Raw genomic sequence first — 13,740 nt, forward strand, 5'->3', positions numbered from 1 at the left:
CCCGAGTAGAAATGTATCTAACACAGAAACAGATGATGCATGTTGCGAATCTTTTATAAAATTGACATTGGGACTCTTCAATCATGCGTTCGCAGAATTATACGCCCACTAATTTGCTAATCAGTGCGATTGTAAAAAATGTTTGACGTTTGTTTTTGTTTCGTTCGCAAACGAGTGTTGTCCATCCCGGATAGAAATTTACAACAGTATATACTGCCGCTAGAAGCATAACTGTCCCATGTGCTATGGGAATCCCTATACACATAGGACAATTATGCTTCTAGCGGCAGTATACTCTATGAACAATAATCAAACAACAGCTATTATGGTCATTACTGTTTCCAACCAGCTTTGTACGTGCCATAATGGCAGTCTAAAGTGTTAAGTTCGTAATACGTTAAATTGCACCTTTTTGGTAATAATCGTTTACGTCATCCGCCCAGTACAGTCGTGATTCGCTGGTTGGGCCACAGCTCTGTCCAACTAACGAATTTGATTCGTTAGTTGGACCGACTGACAGATGTCAAAAACTCTCCAAAGGAGACGTTAGTAGTGCAATTTCCCCTATTCACATCTCTAATAATTGTCAGATTGATTGTCAAAGTAAATTTGACATAAGTTTTTGATATTCAGATGCTTTTTAGTTGGGCAATGGTCCAACTAGCGGAGGTCCAACTAAAAAGCGGTCCAGTTAGAAATGTCCAACCAGCGAATCACGACTGTAATGCGTTGGATGTATATTCAATGAACGCCTGACATCCTAAATGTCGTCGCTGGTGTAAACGATTATTGCCACAAAAGGGCAATTAAAAGCGAGTAATACAATAAAAAAGCTAAAAATCAAAAATTGAATCAGTCTAATATATATATATATATATATATATATATATATATATATATATATATATATATATATATATATATATATATATATATATATATATATATATATATATATATATATATATATATATATATATATATATATATATATATATATATATATATATATATATATATATATATATATATATATATATATATATATATATATATATATATATATATATATATATATATATATATATATATATGCATATATATATATATATATATATATATCCATGAAAAAAATATAAGATCTCTCACAATTCTGCAATATTTGGTAGAATCACAGATAACAGACGTTTAGGCTCGATTTGAATCGTGTGTAAATACCCGCTGCTGAAATTCCGAATAAATCAGACATCTGAAACATGTTTGGCAAACGGTTGCAGATGGCGCAGTGATCACTACAATGCAGTTAGAGTGCAGCTGTCAAACACGTGTAGCAAACAGTTGCGCAGATGGCAATAGTGAAACACGGATTTTCAACGTTTATCAATTCGAAAGTTTACACAGGTTTTTGAAGAAATTTTGTTCTAGCCTAAACGTCTGTTATCTGTGGTAGAATTGTTCCTTATCGAAAAATATTAGATACATATTTTTTTATTTCGTCATTAGGGAGTCTCTTTCCACGTTATACGGGTTCAAAAATCGTGATTTTTCAAAAATTGATTTTTTTTTAAATTCATAACTTTTGAACCACTGAACCGATTTTCATTGGTTATAGGTCAAATGAAACGTACTTAAGTGTAGTTTCAAGAAAAAAAAATAATATAAAAATATTAAGTTTTGTACGAACAAAATATGCATTAAATGAATTTTCTTGATTTTCACTGCGAGGGGCCTTGAATACTCCATACTTTTATATTTTTATTTGAAAGATCATTCAATTCTACATAACATCTCCAAACATATTTTTGAACCAGATCTAGAGGTTTCGGAAATATAATTTTTTGAAAATAAAAAATCTATGTATACACCCCACATGCATGGAAACGATGTAACCGCATGGTAGTTCACCATACACTTCCAGCGAGTCACAGCAGCTGTGAATAAAGAAATCTATGATTTACTTACAAGCTGGGTGCAACATTCGTTTCAACCTGGGGTCTGTCCATTAACCATGTAGAAAAACATTCAGACATTGCAGATCCTGCCCTCCCCTCACGTTCAAAATATTTTTACCGAGCGTCCACTTTGGCTAGATTGAGAGTGTTGCTCGGATTTGAAAAAAGAGTATTCAACCTATTTGCTGACACAAAGGAGATAGTTGGTATGACTAGCAGATAGTTTTTGGGTAGGTAGGGAATTTTTATCTGTATTTCTGGTTTGTTTCAATAGCTTTTGTTGCAAGCAAGTTGAAGAAATTTTGCTTGCGACAAAAGCTATTGGATATAAATTTTTCTTTTGCTGGTGCTACATCACTAGCTCGTAGGTTCGAATATATTACATAAAACCAGGAATGTTTTGAAAGAAATTATCAGTTAGAAAACAGAGTTTCCTACAACAACAGTTCAATTGAAGAATCTCTTAAAATGAAACGTATGTGTTCAGTTTGTAGTATTTGGATGTTGAGTACGCATATCAGAAAACTCACCAATAAATTGTACGATTGTGCAATGAAAAAAAAAAGATGAAAATAGATGAGGGCAGCTCCTTCATTTGTTTTCGTTGATACAATAAACGGTATGAACCAAATGATCCCGAGACCGAAGAAGCCGTTGCAGGACGTTGTTCCAGGTATATTATCGAAAATATGACAAGATTGTTTTTTAAATTTCAATTCTTTTCTTCAAACTACTAACACGAACTCTTGTTCTTTGAAACCTTTTTACAGAGTCCTTCGAAACATTGACCGCCATTTCATGACCTCCCGGATTCGTTCCATTTTCCGACCAAAGTAAATAATAAAAAAGAAATCATTCGTATGATTTTTTTACAAAGCACCTTTGTCGGATGATAATGAAATTCTTACACAACTTAAGGAGAAATATAAAGAAACAAGAGACAGCAATTAGCGATACAGTCGTGATTCACTGGTTGGGCCACAGCCTTGTCTAATTAACGAACTTGATTCGCTAATTGGACCGACTGACAAATAGCAAAAACTCTCCAAAGAAGATTTTGGCAGTGTAAATGCATCTATTCACATCTCTAAATATTGTCAGATTGATTGTCAAAGTTAATTTGACATGAGATTTTGGCGCTCAGATGCTTTTTCGTTGGACAATGGTCCAACTAGCGAAGGTCCAACTAAAAAGCCGTCCAGTTAAAAAATGTCCAACCAGCGAATCACGACTGTAACTACCTCTAAACATTATATACCTCTAAACAGTATATACCTCTAAACATTTTCCGGATAAAGAAGCAGAAGTTCGTATGTCTTTTCATTTTCTACAAAAAATCTCAACTATTTCTTTGGTTTTCCGCCGAATTCACGAGAAGGTTCTCTTAATGCCTTGATCGCTCAGCCACGCTAAGTTTTTTCGGAAATTCATTTACCAGCCTACGGGCAAAATTTTTAAAATCGGGCATGAATTAAAAAAAACTTCACTCCAAATGTTTCCACCTTTCTTTCTATAGCTTGGTTATGAAGTCATGATTATATTTCGTTAAATTTGTGGCTTTTTTCCAGGTTGACCCACCCACGAAAACAAAACAGTCAGTCAATTTCTGATGGCTGAGCGTTTTGGAGTGTTTTAATTTTTGTAATTTGTAGTTTTATTGAGCACGTTTACTTTTTGTTTGACACCGACACTGCGTGAAAGTAGGACAATTTCAGGATGTCCGCGGAAGTGCCAGTGATTAAACGGTATCGTCGCGAAGAGAAAGAATCGGATGAAAGTGATGCTGAAGGAGAGGACCAGCATGTGCCCTACGTTCCTGTGAGAGAAAGGAAGAAACAACAGCTTCTGAAAATGGGAAGGATTGTTCAACTAACGGCGGAAGCTTCCAACGTGGGTAAATCCTCCAGCGAAAATGAACACGACGAAGATGAAGAAGCATGGGGTCGTAAGTTCAACATTAGCTTGCTAGATCAGCACACTGAATTGAAAAAACTGGCTGAGGCAAAGAAGATTAGCGCCGTAGAAAAACAGCTGAAGGAGGTAAGACGATGCAAAAACTTGTTTTGAGTCAGATGTAAATCAAATTACTTATTTTTCAGGAAGAAAAAATTCTGGAAAGCGTGGCGGAAAAGAAAGCCCTAATGGGTGTTGCTGAATTGGCAAAAGGAATTCAGTATGAGGATCCTATAAAAACTAGCTGGAAAGCTCCAAGATATATTTTGGCGCGGTCTGATGCATCGCATGAGCAAGTCAGAGAAAGATTGAGGATATTGGTAGAAGGAGAAAATGTCCCGCCACCGATTTGTACCTTCCGAGAAATGAAGTTTCCGAAACCAATTTTGGTTGCTTTGGAAAAGCGAAACATTCGGAAGCCTTCACCGATTCAAGTTCAAGGTATACCAGCTGTTTTGTCTGGAAGAGATTTGATTGGAATTGCATTCACTGGATCTGGGAAAACGTTAGTTTTCGTACTTCCTATTATAATGTTTTGTATTGAGCAAGAAATTCGATTGCCATTCATCAGCAAAGAAGGACCGTATGGATTGATAATCTGTCCGTCGCGAGAATTAGCTAAGCAAACGTTTGACATTGTACAATACTACTGTCAGCATTTGCATATGACTGGCATGCCAGAGATTCGTTCCGCGTTGGCCATTGGTGGAGTTCCAGTAAATGAATCCTTAGCAATCATTCAGCAGGGTTGTCATATAATGGTGGCAACCCCGGGACGGTTGATGGACATGCTGGACAAGAAACTAGTCAAATTAGACGTGTGCAGATATCTGTGCATGGATGAAGCAGATCGCATGATTGACATGGGTTTCGAAGAGGATGTTCGTACTATTTTTTCTTACTTTAAAGGACAGCGTCAAACGCTTTTGTTTTCTGCCACCATGCCGAAGAAGATACAAAATTTTGCCAAGTCTGCTCTGGTGAAACCAGTCACAATTAATGTGGGCCGAGCAGGAGCCGCTTCAATGAACGTGACTCAAGATATAGAATACGTCAAGCAAGAGGCCAAAGTCGTTTATCTTTTGGAATGCCTCCAGAAAACACCTCCACCGGTACTAATTTTCGCTGAAAAGAAACAAGATGTCGATGCAATACATGAATATCTGTTGTTGAAAGGCGTTGAAGCAGTAGCCATTCACGGCGGCAAAGACCAAGAGGAACGTTATCGATCGGTTGAAGGTTTTAGAAACCAGGAAAAAGATGTACTAGTAGCAACCGATGTGGCATCAAAAGGACTCGACTTTCCAGATGTTCAACACGTTATCAACTACGATATGCCAGACGACATAGAAAATTACGTGCATCGGATTGGTCGTACGGGACGATCTGGCTCCAAAGGTTTAGCCACTACATTCATTAACAAAGCTACCGAGCAGTATGTTCTGCTGGATTTGAAACATCTGCTGATTGAAGCGAAACAAAAAGTGCCACCATTCCTAGCGGAACTTTGCTCTGAGACAGAAAAGTATGCCGATCTAGGCGATGGGTGCAGCTATTGTGGTGGTCTCGGCCACCGGATTACCGAGTGTCCCAAACTGGAGGCAATTCAGAGCAAACAGGCTTCCAACATTGGACGAAGAGACTATTTGTCCAACACGGCAGCCGATTATTAGATGTAATATTATTATATGTTGCAGTCACGCGACAAACATTGTAATAAACGTTCAGGATAATGCATTTCATTTAGTTCTTGGTTTGTTTTCACATATTCTATCATAACATGGATATTACGGTATAAACTCAGCCCAACCACTCAATCGATTTTCAACTTTGTTGGCAATATAAATATCTCTCCAAATTTGATTGAATGATCTTAAAATATGTATTGTAAAGTATTGTCTATAAAATTCATTGCACTTTCAGTAAATGATTTAAAACGTTGAAAGACCCAACATCTCGCCTCGGTCCAGCGCTTTGGTTACTTCACCCCAGAAAGAGAATATAGGGTAAACGGTTTCGCATGTCTCGTGTACTAGTCGTTGACATATTTGTAAAAGGTATTCTTTATTGCTGTTTGTGATACCGAGTACAGCCCTGGTTAATGAAAACGTCAATATGTTAGAGAAAGGAAAATAAAGACACTTTTTGTAAATCGTATGTACCATATGGTTTTCCGGGTTGATCCCCTATCGAATCCCTCGATTGCTACTAAACCTCGGTTACTACACTGTTCAACCGTGATAATCAAGCCCAATCCAGTTGATGTTGGGTACGAAATACTTGCTAGACAGCGTCCCCCTGGTTTAGAGGGATTTTGATCTGATGGTAAATAAGTTACTTTTTTATTCAAATTTGAGTTATTGTCAATGAGCGTGTTAAATGTAAGGATTGGATACCAAGTATATTTCCGAGAAGCCTGGAAAATTTTTCGAAAATGTCTGGATTTGTCTGGATGGCCAATTTTTTTTTTAATAAGCTTCATTTTACATCTATGAGCTGTATTTTTTGCAATTTACTATTGAGCGACCGAAAATAAAAGTCGCAAGGATTGAATATGCTTCGTAAAACCCGTTCCAAATTCATCAGAATATAAAAATCGGAAATAAGCTTCAAGCGTAAAAATCGGAAGGAAATTTTTCAATATAAGAATCGCTTAAAAAATGAATGAGCCTCCAGTATAAAAACCGGTTAAAAATAAATAAATCGGTCGCAGGAGCATCCGTATATCGTGATTTTCAAGATTAAAAGTCGGCTAACAAAAATTTATTTGTAAGAATCGGACATATTTTCTTCCAGTTTTATACTGAAGGTTTTTTTTATCCGACTCTTGCAGAGGAAAGTCCCAGTTCGATTTTTATACTTGAAGTTGTATATCCGGTTTTTATATTCTAATATATTTGAAACGGGTTTTACGAAGCATATTCTGTCCTTGTGACTTTTATTTTCGGTTGCTCTAATGAAACGTTAAAAATATATCTCGGCTTTCTGAAAATTCATTAGTTGCGCCGCCAATCTGACCAATTTAAAGGCTTAATTTACAGCATAAAGCATATGAATTAAATTCGAGTCTCTGAGCTTTCAGTATCTTGCATTACTGAACTTGAAGCTGATTAAAACTCAACAAAATTTATTCACATTTAGCGAAAAAAAACTTTGGTACGTTGTGTTTCCAGTATATCTAAAGTTTTGTTTTAGAAATCGTATGTCAAAAAGCAGTTCAAAAATCAACTATGCATTCTTGTAACTCATTTTATTTTCGAAATTGTGTTGATAAATCTGGACAAATTATAAAATTCTGGATCAGACAAACATAAACCTGTATGTCTGGATGTCACTTAAAAATCTGGATGAATCCAGATAAATCTGGAAGGTTGGCACCCCTGGGATTGATGGAAACAGTAGAGATTTGAGGCGAGATTGTTATTATTCGATTACTCCCACTGCACAGCTAGTAGAATTAATTTGAATTTTTTTGGTTTGAATTTTAGTATATAATTATGTCTGATGATTCAAAATTACTAGTAAATCTATTGCACTCTTCTTTACTTCAAAACAATTAGCAATTGACTTACCTTCAGGAAGACGCGATCTACGAACTCTCCCAGTTGGATTCGAACGTTACCACGTTGCGCAAGGCGTTGACCGTTTATGAAGCAGAGGCGAGTGAATCAGCTCAACTCGACGTGGATATCCGCCTGTTAGAAACTAGTAGCACGGTACTCTGTAATTCACTCGACAAGGCGATTCGGCTTGTTTCACCGAAAATTACTTACGGTAACGGACTAGATTATCATTTGTCCTGTCGTTGAATCGCAATTATTTTTAGATTTGCACTCGAGGAATCAAGAACTGGAAAGTCTAAGGGCGTACAAGAGGAACTCCGAGCGTTCGTTAAAAGCACAATGCGAGAAGATAGCAAAACTAGAGTCGGATCTTGCAGTGGCAAAGGAGTAAGTCGATTTGTTTTAATTTTGAAGAACACAATACGAACGAATCTTAGCGCAGTCATCTTTTTAGGCAAGCGATCGGACAGTTTGAGTCTGTTTCATGGATTGGTTCGATAATGGGTGCGATGCTGTGGAAATCCTGTAAACAGCATGAAAGTGTAAAGGCACTGATCGGCACTGATAGTTTGAAGGAATTTCTTGGAATGGCTAATTGTGTTCTTAGTAGTTTCGTGAGTCGACAAAGTAATAGCAATGTCTTATTGTTACCTGAAAGTGAAGATTACAAGTTCCTGGCGTCACTTTGTGGCGCCTTGACAAATTTGGCTGCCTTTCCGGAAGGAAGAGCCCACTTAGCTACCGAAGCAGATGGACTTCTCTTTGCGAATAGTTTACTTCACGCGGTTCATCTTTTTCGAATGCCCGCGGGAAGACTACTTAAGCGGATGTCGCTAACCTTTGTGTACAACATCTGCCTTGAACAGAATGGCGCTCGGTTTGTTATGGAAGACGAAAATCGATTACGTAATGTGATAGACTGTTTGGATCTAGTTAATTCGGAAGATGTGTTGACATTAGCCGTCAGCTTACTGATGAAGTTGATCAAGGCAGCACCGGAATTCGAAACTAAAGCTACTATCGCTCGTCAAATCCCTAAAACAATTGTTAAGCACATGATTGACACTAACAACCCGCAGCTGAAAGAAACCGCCGCTCATTTAGTGGAATTGGTAGAATTTGACTGGATGAAGGCGGCATCAGATGCAGGAAACGATTGATATTTTACAATGACAAGAATAATGATTTTTTTTATTTGAAACGCTGGCAAAGTGGTGGTATAACAGAGTACTTGGCACATAAATCGGAGTGGCCCTTCAGGACACCTTCCTTGATCGCGTGAAGTGTTAGATTTTTACTAATCACCAGTTGTTTCTTTTTTCCGATCATCTGCGGAAAAAGTCTCAACGACGACGCAAAACTGAAATGGAAACACTTCCTCTTAAATAAATACGAATAATCACGAGGCTCTTCCATACTTACTCTTTCAATTTAATAATCTGATGCTTGGAAAATTGTGTGCTGAACACCAAATCGTAGAGTGCATTACCGGCAGCGTATTGTTTTATCGCCAACATGAATGCTTCTACAGGGATCTTTTGGGGTCTATCCTCTTCCGCCCCAAGACCAACTTTGTCGTCTTTCTTTTGGAAACCAATTGGTTCCAGTATTCCCTCCTCATTGTTTCCCAACGACCCACCACTCCAGCCTTGTTTTTGCAGCATTCGGAAGCCAATGTTACCTTCGTCAAGTTGCTGATTTTTAAACGTTTGTTTTTTCGAAAAGTGCTCCTTGTTGGGCATTTTCCGGAATACATCTCTACGCGTGTGATATTCTTTTAATCTTTTCACGGTCCAACAGTAATATTGCAAAATTTCTATTAACTTTTCTCGCGCTTCCGTATGAGCCGTCTGCTTCTCACCTTCAGCTTGACAAATCTCTTGATCGTTAATCAGGAAGCTAAACTTTCTCTGCTTTTCATCGTAATTTGATTCCAAAAGTAAACCGGCCTGTTCGAATGTCAATTTCAGTGAAATCATATTATCGTTGTACATATACGCGATCACATTGTTCAATCGTTGAACAACTCGTTTGCTAAGTCCAGGATCCGTAACATTCTCTTTTGTTAGTTTGTGTTCGTTTACCGTCACAAAATTGATATATGAACTGCCAGTAATTTGCGCTGGAGGTTTGGAAACGTTATTGCAGAGTTTATCACTTTCGATCCATCCATTGTAAAAAGTGCGAACAATTTTACGTCTCCAACTGACATCGATAGGTGGCTTTCGCTTTAAAGCACATCCAGTCGTCATTCTGAATATATGCAGTATTTGTATTATTTCCTTCACTTCTTTATTAAAGAGGCACCTAAATATTTGAGATCTTTACATTTCTTTGCAATAATTTTTGATAAAATACGTGCTTGTAAACATTCTATCAAAAATATCAAAAACAATCAACTTTAATAAATAATGTCAGTTCACATCTTCAGCACATACACGGAAACGAAAAACTACCTAAAATCGAGTTCCTTTGACTCAATCTCGTGGTATCGTGGAGGAAGTTAAAATTAGGTAATACTTTCATGGAAATATTTAAGAGATGGCACTGCTTCAGTGGTGGCTATGGGGAATTTAAATGTATGGGAAAGATATTAAAACTTGGGATTTTGGAGAAACTATAATATTGTGGCTGTAAAATGAATACACATTTGATGCAGAAAAAATATGGGAACAGTTTGTAGAAGTTTATTTAGATACTTACTTGAAAATTTTCATATAAAAACTAAAAAAACTGTTCGCGCCCTTACATTTTATTCAATGGTTTCCACCAAGAAAAGTTGAAACTCTTTCTCTCGCAACTCTCTGTTTCACTCGTTTTGACAGCAGATTCCCTGCTCATCGCAATCGGAATGTTTTCTTTTAGAATGTAAGCACGAATGTAACAACCGATTCGAAAACCGATTAATTCAGGATGGGTTGTTGCCTTCGGTTGGAATTCCATCATAAATCAGCCCATATTCCAAATCACATTCCGAATGTAATTTACTGGGATGAGGATATTTTATGGTACGGACATCTATGCGTCGTCATAAAGAAGCTCTAGTTTCATGAATATTGCCGCAAGATGTTTAAAATATGGAAAATCGCACCCTATCATATAACGTAAGCAGAAACGACATAAACTACTCAATTAGGTAAACCGTGTTCAAGGTATTTTCCATTTAACAAAAATTAGTGTTCTCAAAAACAAAACGAGAGATTCTACTCAGTCGAGGTCTTCCGTGGAGGAAGGTACTTTTGAATTGTTTTGGGGTGTACTCAAAATTAGGCAAATTTAACTTAAATTTGAGTATAAAAAACCTATCAATGAGTTGCAATTTTTGCTGTGTTTAAATGGAAACTACCTTCAACACGAGACGGTTTACCTAATTTTACCTTCCTCCACGATACCCTGAGAACTCAATTTCAGGTAGTTTTTCGTGTGCGTGTGAATTTAAGGAATATAAGAAAGGTCCCAGTTAAGCACAGCCGGAAACGAACCGGAATTCTGGCTGGTTCTAGTTCGTATTCCGGCTCCAGTGACACAACCGATTCTAGTTAGAATCGGTTGTGTCAGTGGAGCCCGTGTACGAGCTGGAACCAGCCAGTTCATTTCCGGCTGAACTTTACTGGGGTTGAGCTAAGAGCAATTCTTGCCGAACATTTGAAAAGTGCCTAACTGCAAAATATAAACAAATCAAATTTTCAAGTTTTCCATTAAAAATATCTACCCGAACACGCACATAACGCAACAATTGATTATGAAGAATTTTGATAACGATTTTACAACAATTTATAAAAGGGCCTAATTAATTTTATGACCTAACTGATTATGAAAGTGTTATTCCCTAATAAACATCATTAACAATTGTGGAATCGTAACACAATCTGGGTTTAAGTTCGTGTATAATTTTTTTTTATTAGGGTTGTCCACTAAAACAGAAACTGAATGTCAAAATCTCTTGTCAAATTCACTTTGATAGTCAAACTGACAATAATGATTAGAGATGTGAGAAGATGCATTTTAGGTCCAACTAGCGAATCAAATTCGTTGGTTAGACAGAGGATGTGGCCCAACCAGCGAATCACGATTGTAGGATTATAAAGATCTGACCATACCTTCTTTTGCAATTTTCTGAGTGTTCGCGTTTTGCAGATAGGCCCTTTTCACATGTTTGGCTGGAATTGTTGTTTCGATTAATTCTCGACAAACATATGACTACAGTCGTGATTCGCTGGTTGGACCACAGCTTTGCCCAACTAACGAACTTGATTCGCTAGTTGGACCGACTGACAAATGCCAAAAACTCTCCAAAGGAGATGTTGACAGTGTAAATGCATCTATTCACATCTCTAAATATTGTCAGATTGATTGTCAAAGTAAATTTGGCATGAGATTTTGGCGTTCAGATGCTTTTTAGTTGGACAACTAAAAAGCGGTCCAGTTAAAAAATGTCCAACCAGAGAATCACGACTGTACAGCGTAAAAGCCAACTGTCAAAATTCACTTTGAGTGGAAATTTTGGACAAATCACTGATGTTGGGTGTAAACAAAAGTGAATAGTTTTTCCTTTCATGAACTGCTGTGCATTGTGTGCGACCAGCAACGCTTTGTCCGGAATGTACAGACTATTTTGACAGCTGGCTTTTACGCCGCAATCATATGTTGGTCGAGAATTGTTGCGTTTTGTACAGTCGTGATTCGCTGGTTGGGCCACACCTCTGTCCAACTAACAAATTTGATTCGTTAGTTGGACCGACTGACAGATGTCAAAAACTCTCCAAAGGAGGCGTTAGAAGTGTAATTGCATCTATTCACATCTCTAATAATTGTCAGATTGATTGTCAAAGTAAATTTGACATAAGATTTTGACATTCAGATGCTTTTTAGTTGGACAATGGAGGTCCAACTAAAAAGCGGTCCAGTTAAAAATGTCCAACCAGCGAATCTCGACTGTACGTGTTCGGATAGATACTGCCTATCCCGAGATAAACTAGCGTTTCGTCGATTTGTTGCTATATGTGACACAAATGAGTGCGAACGAAACAAAAATAAACGTCAAACAGTTTTTTCGCTTGCACTAATGCAAAGTGAACATGCGCGTAATTCGGCGCATGGCTGAAATGTCACGATGCGGATTTTAGAAAAGATTCGCAATATTCTAATTGCAGTTGAAAACTGGAAAATACAACTAGCGACAATCATTTTTTATCTGGTTCTAAACAATGAAATCTAGTGCTAATTTTAGTGCTAGTTTAGATTCAACGTCTAACTAGACACCTAGATGGTGCTAGTTACTGACGAGATGAATTCGAAATACAAAAAAAAAAAATAAAACTTAATTTAAGTTAGGCTTTGTGCCCATAATGCACAAGTGATTCAGTCCAATTTTCCCTTATGGGAATTTAAGATTGCATAATGCCAGGCGTTTGGCTCCCGAGACAAAAGACAAGAGTTCGTTGTCGTTTTCTCGTCAGCAAACCTGAGCTTCTGTATTTGCTTCCCGGGACATCACTCGGGACAAGTCAGTTACTTTGAACGTTCACATGTGTCGTGCGAACTGTTTTGAATTTTTTTTTGTGTCTAACTGGTGCTAATTTGGGTACTAGTTTAGATACATCGTCTAACTAGACACCCAGATGGTGCTACCCGTATAAATAAATACCATTCCAGAAAACTACGGAACCATTTCCTAACTATTCATATAATACTCACCATATTGGGAATACCACTGATACATTTCACCATTATAATTCAACTATTATACTACCATACTCATTTAGTAACCATTTCCAATACCTTCCGTGTATCCTATGTTGAAGATTCGTATACTACATTGCACTTTTGCGTCAGAGGTTATACTTCTCGTAATCTAACGATGCAAATTAGCCATTGTCGTAATCTAACGATGCTTCTCTTGAGGACTGAGCATCTGCGCGAGCCAAGATTAGACTAATAACCATTGTCGTAATCTAACGATGCTTTTCTTAAGAACTGAGCACCTGTGCAAGGCAAGATTAGACTAATAACTAACTTTTTGCCTCAAAAACCTCTCTCCACCCGCCTGCTTATTAACAAAGTTGCCAGTTTTTTTAAATTATAATCTAAATAGCGCATTACTTCCTTACAACATTCTTCTTGGCTACTCTTTTGTACTCTCTAAACATTTGTCTCTATTTTCTTTTATTTATTTATTTGACCGTTTATATATAAATGTAGTTTATTATTTTTAGTATTGCAATCAATAGTTGCAAAAATTGTATAAAGCAGCATGTCTTTGCATTTTGACG

At 37.2% G+C, this 13,740-nt stretch overlaps 3 protein-coding genes across 4 annotated transcripts; 2 read left to right on the plus strand and 1 right to left on the minus strand.

The window, feature by feature from the left end:
• Nucleotides 1–3,539: 3,539 nt before the first annotated feature.
• Nucleotides 3,540–5,651, plus strand: LOC131690565 (ATP-dependent RNA helicase abstrakt). The gene is made up of 2 exons (XM_058976445.1): nucleotides 3,540–3,992; nucleotides 4,052–5,651. Exons 1-2 carry the CDS (start codon nucleotides 3,669–3,671, stop codon nucleotides 5,576–5,578), a joined length of 1,851 nt encoding a protein of 616 aa, XP_058832428.1. The 5' UTR covers nucleotides 3,540–3,668; the 3' UTR covers nucleotides 5,579–5,651.
• A 1,659-nt stretch (nucleotides 5,652–7,310) lies between these two features.
• LOC131690571 (uncharacterized) lies at nucleotides 7,311–8,648 on the plus strand. 2 transcript variants are annotated; one of them, XM_058976461.1, is made up of 4 exons: nucleotides 7,311–7,426; nucleotides 7,484–7,679; nucleotides 7,732–7,855; nucleotides 7,911–8,648. In XM_058976461.1, the coding sequence occupies exons 1-4, from the start codon at nucleotides 7,403–7,405 to the stop codon at nucleotides 8,626–8,628; spliced, it is 1,062 nt and encodes a 353-aa protein (XP_058832444.1). In that variant the 5' UTR covers nucleotides 7,311–7,402; the 3' UTR covers nucleotides 8,629–8,648. The 2 variants fall into 2 exon arrangements, with proteins under 2 accessions (XP_058832444.1, XP_058832445.1); XM_058976462.1 differs by having other exon boundaries at nucleotides 7,923–8,648.
• Nucleotides 8,647–9,868, minus strand: LOC131690572 (NF-kappa-B-repressing factor-like). The gene is made up of 2 exons (XM_058976463.1): nucleotides 8,891–9,868; nucleotides 8,647–8,828 (listed from the first exon to the last, which is right to left on the minus strand). The coding sequence occupies exons 1-2, from the start codon at nucleotides 9,718–9,720 to the stop codon at nucleotides 8,660–8,662; spliced, it is 999 nt and encodes a 332-aa protein (XP_058832446.1). The 5' UTR covers nucleotides 9,721–9,868; the 3' UTR covers nucleotides 8,647–8,659.
• Between the last annotated feature and the right edge of the window lie 3,872 nt (nucleotides 9,869–13,740).

The sequence above is a fragment of the Topomyia yanbarensis genome, chromosome 3 (genome assembly GCF_030247195.1).
Source record: "Topomyia yanbarensis strain Yona2022 chromosome 3, ASM3024719v1, whole genome shotgun sequence".
Taxonomy (NCBI): Eukaryota; Metazoa; Arthropoda; class Insecta; order Diptera; family Culicidae; genus Topomyia; species Topomyia yanbarensis.